The sequence below is a fragment of the Miscanthus floridulus genome, chromosome 2, assembly GCF_019320115.1.
Source record: "Miscanthus floridulus cultivar M001 chromosome 2, ASM1932011v1, whole genome shotgun sequence".
Classification (NCBI taxonomy): Eukaryota; Viridiplantae; Streptophyta; class Magnoliopsida; order Poales; family Poaceae; genus Miscanthus; species Miscanthus floridulus.
Genome location: NC_089581.1, coordinates 98,883,936 through 98,891,255, shown reverse-complemented (window position 1 = coordinate 98,891,255; position 7,320 = coordinate 98,883,936). Strand labels below are relative to the sequence as shown.

Genomic DNA, 7,320 nt, shown 5'->3' with positions numbered 1-7,320 from the left:
TGTAAATAAAAGACTGAAAGCTAAATGATGACCTCTCTCTGTTCACAAGTCAATTTACGCGTGATACCAAATGCTTCTGGAAAGTGTTACCAACGCAGTGCTGTATGTCTCAAGGGGACTGTCAGCAGACATTGCTAACTGGATGCATGAGTTTTCAGTTGTCAGATGTTGAGTCCTATGCAAAATTAGGTGACCACTCAATCAAGAGTCAAGAACGATGCATCAGTCAGGTAACAAAAGATGAAAGCAAAAACTGTACGGACTAGCTACAACACCTTGTTGCAAAGAAGCCTAGGTTGGCACTCAGTAAAACGATTTACACAGGTTGGGCACTGAGTTAAACGATTTTACACAGGCTGGGCACGGAGCCAGAACCTTTCTTCAGATACTGCCCCGGCCCAAATACTGCATTTTTCCCGGATTTCTGGTATGTGCCTTCAGTTAAGGCCTCGGTACCTCGTTCATGCTAAGACCCATCCCCTTGTTATGTACAAACTGTAAAACCTATCTAGTTGCCACTGTTACATGGCCTGGCTGGCATCTGTTAATAGCCTCCATCTCAAAAGAAAATCTTCTCTAAGCTTCAGCTCCCACTTAGATGCCTCTTGTATTTGCTTTGCACGAGGCTTAGCAGGAAGTCAGTAAATATGTGCTCATATCCTGGCATCTTGCCATATCCTGCAGAATTTAAGCCATAACAATAACAATCAGGAAACATGACACTGTAACAATATCGCGCTTTGTTTCGCAACATATATGCTTTGAGAGCAATTATGAAATGGTAAACAAGCTTATGCAACAACAGATTTGTGAAACAGATCTTGAAATGTACAACTTTATCCAAAAGACGTTGCTATGATCTCATGTACAATAAAGCCAAACGTGTGAATTCATCTAAATCATCATGTTCTATGTATCTTTAAATTTCACCCAGAAACACATATGTAGCTAAACATGTGCATAACATGGCACACTGGCCACTGCAGGTCTGTGGGGTTGGATACTAAGGGGGCTACCCAGGCTAGAACAATGCAAGGCCAGCATGTTTGGTTAGCTCGGCCAGCCCCTAAGCCAGGTTTGAGTTGTGCAACAGAGACCAGATAGCCTGGCTCTATCAGAATGAGAAATTGACCATTTATTGGGGGCCTGGACCAGCTTGTGCAACTTGGGCCTCCACCCCTGGCTCCACTGCCTGTACAGATGCCTAGCCAGCCCACAAAACAACCCACCAAACACTACCTCAAGCAATGCAGTCTAGGATGTGTACCCATGACCCAACCAAACATACCCATTTTGCATGAGTAACCAGGTCTTGGCTGGCCTGGCCAAGGGTCCTAACCTGGCTAAGGTTAGGCCACCCATCCAACCATGTCTTATACAAATGCAGCCATAGCAGTATTCCCAGCTACTACTATATAATAGCTATATGATGTCAATAAATCTTATCAAAATAAACATTTACACCTGAGACATACACTGAAGGGAAATAAATTTCATCTAACAAGAGAGCAGTCATGAAGAAAGTTAGAGACTCCACAAACTGCACCCATTATAATTAGCCTCTGTGTGCACAAAAACACACAGGAGGGAAGTAGAGGCAACAAACAATCTTGAAAAGAATAACTTACCAGGAAAATAGTTGATGTCAATGACATAGTACCGATCCTTTCTTCCATGTTCTCTAATCATATCTATGTTAAACAGTCTAAGACCCTGATAAATTATACAGTGTCAGGTGAGCTAATCAATGTCAAGAGTTGCATATTGTTAATATGAATGAGATTTACTCATACCAGTCGGCGTCGAAGCTCCCTGCCAAGTTTCTCTAGAAGTGGCTTTGGAGGAAGTTCTGTCACATGAGAAATTAGTGTCATCAGTTAAAACCATAAAATTAACAGGGAAATTAACAAGTACACACCTCTTCTAAGAGACTGAACAGCTTCAATACAATATTTTTAACGGACAAAAAAATAATAGAGGTCAATCATTAGGTGAAGCAGAATGCAATAGCTTAAACCAATGAAGACTTTAAATTGATTTTACCGGCACAGAAGCATTACCTGCAATACAAGGGTCAACATCTGCATCTTCTGCATTATTTGTAGCACAGGAAACTCTTGGGAATCGAAAGATGCCGTCATTGTTTCCCAAGTCATATGTGTTGACATCAGGAAGTGAAAACCTGCGGACAACCTGTATTGTTTCACCAACAATATATACCTTAAATAGGATCCCACCTGTACAGACAACAATATCAGTTTCAGCATAGATCAAATATTTTTGCAAATACATACAGGAGAAGAAATAAATGTTTACCATGATTGACAAATTCCTGGAGAACCAAAGGAGGATCAAGCAAAGCCAACGATGCTTCCACATACGCAAGGGATAGCTCATGAGATTTTGATGTTCCATCAGCGACCAATGGTTTGGCAACTGCAAAACAAGGACTATTGTTTACACCAGAAACTTCCAGGATTTTACCCTGTCATGTTCTGAATTGATACAGCTTATGAACAATAACAGATAAAACATAGGCAAGCTAGAACCAAAAATAAATGGAGGTGAAACTTAGTCATTACGAGAGATCTTTCAAACGGCCTTCAAAATTAGTCAAGTTGGAAATGGAGGTAAAACTTAAATGCTTACAAGAGAATTCTTCAAACCATATGTTGTTGCATTCTTACTTAGTTGAATTGGAAAGAATAATGGACGAGAGCAATTTTGTAACAGCAAATATCCCTGTTACACTCTATAGCCAGACTAGCCTCACCTACATTCCCATCTAATTACTCACCTGGTAAACACTAACAAGCTAGCATGTAAACCAATTTGAACAAAAGATTTGAAATAATTCTACATATCATTGACTCAAAAAACCCCTAGAGATCGAAACTCTTAATTAGTTTGATAATTGCATCTTTTCCTTGACATGTAAACCAATTTGAACAAAAGATTTGAAATAATTCTACATATCATTGACTCAAAAAAACCCTAGAGATTGAAACTCTTAATTAGTTTGATAATTGCATCTTTTCCTTGAAAGGTACACTTTGCATACAGCAATGAAGCACACAAAGAAAACTACAGGAATAGACCTAATTCAAAAACAAAGAGATAGATTAATTATACATCTAATAGCAAATCACCAAAGGAAGACTAGCTCTAATAAACTCATAACAAAAAAATTAAAGCCACTAATTCTAGATCATCGTAACATCAGGTCATATTTTACTCAAAACACATAAATTTCTGTCAATGGCTCACTTAAAAAACAACTATTTGTGCCCCTATTGTAAAGTTGAGATGCTCTGGTGTAAAAAATATTCCAGGATAGGCTCAATGCATAAAATTCAATGTGTAGTACATTTTCGGAGTTCATATTTTTCTATATAATATTCTCAGGTCTTTCCTTTGACAAGTAACATGAACATAATTGGAAGGTGTGAATTACTCACCCAAAGGCAAGGTTAGTCCAGCCTTGGCAACTGCATCAGGTATGGAAGACGGATCTTTCATGATGACTAGTTGTCGTGGAGCGCAAACCTCACCTACAATAATTTATCACAAGAAATAATAAAGAGAAAAGCTCGAGATATTATTTCCCCAGAACAAAAGGTACATAACTCATCCAGCTACATGGCAATATAAGAATAGTAATTTTACATTTTAAGCAAGCTAAAGAATCATTATGAATGTTCAAAAGTAGATCTATCCAACTAAGCAGTGTCTCTGATTGCAAGCCAATACAATTATAGTTTCCAAAAGAATACCAATAATAAAATTGACTGATTAGGATTTCACCTAATACCAGTTAAATTTAAGAGAGCACATCAACAATTGCACAGTTCGTTTCCTCATTATTGTGTCTTTGCAATGGCGCCCCCTCTCCCTCTCTAAGGATTAGTAGGGTCACTGTTACTATGTTACTCTAGTCTAGATCACAACATATCAAATTAACTTACACTAAAAGAATATAATTAAGAGCAAAGATAGCTCATCACATAAATCTATTTGCTAATACATGAATGCCAACACAGTAAGAAAAATTACCATAACCATTGGACAAGTTCAAATCAGCAACTTCTTGTAGCATTGATTGGCGATTGTGCAAATGTTGGATAGCATTTGGTGGGTCGAGGACAGTCACTTCTGGATGCTCTTCACGATAGTCCTTCAAGAATATGAAAAAATTGAATTGCAGAGGAAAACACAATAGTCTACATTAAGAATGTTTAATGTGAAAGTACTGCAGTAAGTCTCATAATGTTGCAATCATGCTTTTAACTGAAACATAATGCCTAAATGCATGTTGTGAATAGAAACAACTACACGAGAAACATAATAGTAGCTACACAGGATGCACACCCTGTTAGGAGGTGTACACAACTATACATGGCATAAAAGAAGGCTTCCGCTTTGGTCCTCAGAGCTTACCTCCAAAACTTGCTGCCACTCCTTACTAGTAAGCTGACAAAAAGAAAGCATGAAATTCAGTCAAAGCAAACAAAATCAGCATGGGAGTACAAAAGCAGAGAAGTGCATCTGGATGTTCAAAAGAACCTATGCAAGAAATAAAGGATAACCAAAACTACAATATCCAAGATTTCATTTAATGAACCTCAAGAGAAAGACAGGGATGGACCTTGTGCAAAATGATGTCAAATGGACCTTGTTCAGAGAGAGGGCAGGTTTCATCAATTGATACGAACTGAATGCCTTTCTTCCTAAACAAATGCAGCATTACAAAAGGCTCATCAAATTGTATAAAATCAAGGCAAGTATGAGTATAATGATCATATTAACAAGCATGAACTAGCAGGATCATCTAAAAGCAACAAATGAAAAAATATTCAGGCAGCTTCAACACTTCAATATAATAAAAAAATATTTATGAAACTGGAGTAGAAAGGATCATCACATCTTGGAAACAAATTTTTAGATTTCCTGTGTTACGTAGGCTCTACTTGATTTTGAACAAGGAAACCAAGAAATAATATATAAACCTATTCAAAGTAAACTTAAGGTTGAGTACTGACAAAATAATATAGCCTGTTTTTGTATGATCTTATATCCCTGTAGCAACCTCAAGCCACATATAATCAAAGTTTCATAATAAGCTTTGTTGATTCAGAAACTTCATGTTCTTCCAATATAACAAAGAATAATGCACCATAAGCATCCAACCTTTCCTATTTTCAAGTACATGATGAGACATCATAATTTTAATAAACAAATCTAGAACAATAAACATAGTTGATTCAGAAGTCAAATGCTTGAAACTTATTGAAATACGCAAAATTTATACAAACTATGCTTCAAAAGAACAAAAAACAATAACAACAACAACAAAGCCTTTTAGTCCCAAGCAAGTTGGGGTAGGCTAGAGTTGAAACCCAATAATTCTCTTCTCCTCACAGAGATAACAAAGATGTCCCTGTTCCAATTATTTCATTTCCTTTTTCCACCATCTTTTATCGATGTGAGCACGCACCAAGTCTTTGTCAAGTCATAATATCCACATTGTAGTATAATTTGGGTCAATCTTAATTCAAGAAGTTTTAGACTTTGCCAAACAGCAAGGCAGATTATTTTGGTCATCTGGTCATTTTAAACACATATCCAAGACATGCGATGTAGTTATCCACAAGAATATTCCAACATGAGAATCCAAGATGCCATCCAAATGTAATTTGCATATATAAAATTAGATGGATACTGAAAGCTTGAATTAGAATTAACATTTGACGAGCAAGCCTCCCAGACTGCTTCCAACACTAGTAAAATAATATGCCCCCCAAGTCCAAAGCTATGGAAACTCATGCAGAAGCCACTAGGCATGCACTCAAGTGTGACGAGATCGGGTCCACAGAGAATACGCAGTCAATTCCATCCCATTCCATCCAAAACCACAGAAATTAAAACAGTTAACAATAAAATGAGTTCCCCCCAATTCGTACCCTACTGAATCAACAAAATTCACTTCCCTTTCGAGGATTAGTCCAACAAGGGTAACAACATAGTCTGATCAGAATGCAGATAGAACATTTAATAAATTCCCCACCCACCCAAGCCTATAACCACACCATTTCGTTTGCGTTGGTCCAGAAAAAATAAATGGAACAGAAACCACATCCCTATCAGTCAGTCAACCAAATCGGCCACCACAGTCCACAGCACCCCACACGCCTCTTCTCCTGGGGGGAGAGAACCACACAAAAGATTCCAGGCTTTGACGCGGGGGATCAGCGGGTCTCTTCTTTCTTTACCTGGCGAGCGCGAGCAGCTTGGGCTGCAGGAAGCTCTTGACCTTCTTCTTGGTGAGGGCGTACCCCACCACCAGAGGCTGCGGCTGCTGCCCCGCAGCGGAGGCGGGCGGCGGGGACGAGGGCAGCACCGTCTCCCCGACCACAGTTACAGCCGCGGCGGCGGCCTCATCGTCCGACACCTCCCCGTGCACCCTCATCCCCGCAAACCCTAACCCTAACCCCGTCGAGGAATGGCAATGGAACCGCCCCCCAACGAAAAAATACCTCGAAAAATCGGAGAAAATCCAGGAAAAAATCGGCAGCGATCGGGGGCAAGTAATTCGCGGACAGGGACGGTTCAAGATGGAAGATTTTAGGAGTGGAGGGGATAGGAGCAGAGAAGATGATTTTTTTTTCGCACAAAGTGTTTTCTTGTTTCTTTTCTTTTTGGAGCTTTGCGTTTAATGGCGAGGCGAGTGTGAAGAGAGAGAAAGGGAAGTCTAGAGGAGAAGCAAGCGCAGGGAGAGCGGGAGGGTATTTGTAGACGACGAAGGGGGAGCAACAGCAAGAGCACGGCACGGCACGGCCCACAGGACTGCTGCTCGGATCCTCTACGGCTGCCCACAGGACTGCTGCTCGGATCCTCTACGGCTGACCGTCTTCTTATCCTCGTCAGATACATGCGTGACTTAGGGCGTGTTTGGGACTACTCCGCTCCACGTTTTTCAGCTCTGCTCCACGTTTTTTAGCCAAACAGTTTTAGCTCCATGCACTCTGCTCCAGGAAAAAGGGTGGAGTTGTGAGAGCACCTAAAGAGGTACTCCACAAACTCCAGTTTTTTGTGGAGCTGCTCCACGGTGGAGTTTGTGGAGCAGAGTTTGTGGAGCAGTCCCAAACACCCCCTTATACTCCCTTCCTACCAAATTGTAACTTGTTGTAGCTTTTTTTCTAAATACCATTTGTTATGCATCTAGACATACATCATGTCTATATACATAATAAAATCTATATATCTAGAAAAAGCCAGAACCACTTAGGGCCTGTTTAGAACACGAGAAAAAAAATCATGGTC

The 7,320-nt window shown here is 39.8% G+C and overlaps 1 protein-coding gene across 2 annotated transcripts; it reads right to left on the bottom strand.

Annotated features, from left to right (window-relative positions):
* Window positions 1–231: 231 nt before the first annotated feature.
* LOC136526890 (inositol-tetrakisphosphate 1-kinase 1-like) lies at window positions 232–6,840 on the bottom strand. Of its 2 annotated transcripts, none has more exons than XM_066519467.1 (10): window positions 6,270–6,840; window positions 4,646–4,727; window positions 4,396–4,470; window positions 4,054–4,174; window positions 3,459–3,551; window positions 2,317–2,436; window positions 2,061–2,237; window positions 1,794–1,849; window positions 1,629–1,713; window positions 232–678 (listed from the first exon to the last, which is right to left on the bottom strand). In XM_066519467.1, exons 1-10 carry the CDS (start codon window positions 6,464–6,466, stop codon window positions 584–586), a joined length of 1,101 nt encoding a protein of 366 aa, XP_066375564.1. In that variant the 5' UTR covers window positions 6,467–6,840; the 3' UTR covers window positions 232–583. The 2 variants fall into 2 exon arrangements, with proteins under 2 accessions (XP_066375564.1, XP_066375567.1); XM_066519470.1 differs by having other exon boundaries at window positions 4,438–4,470; window positions 6,270–6,838.
* Between the last annotated feature and the right edge of the window lie 480 nt (window positions 6,841–7,320).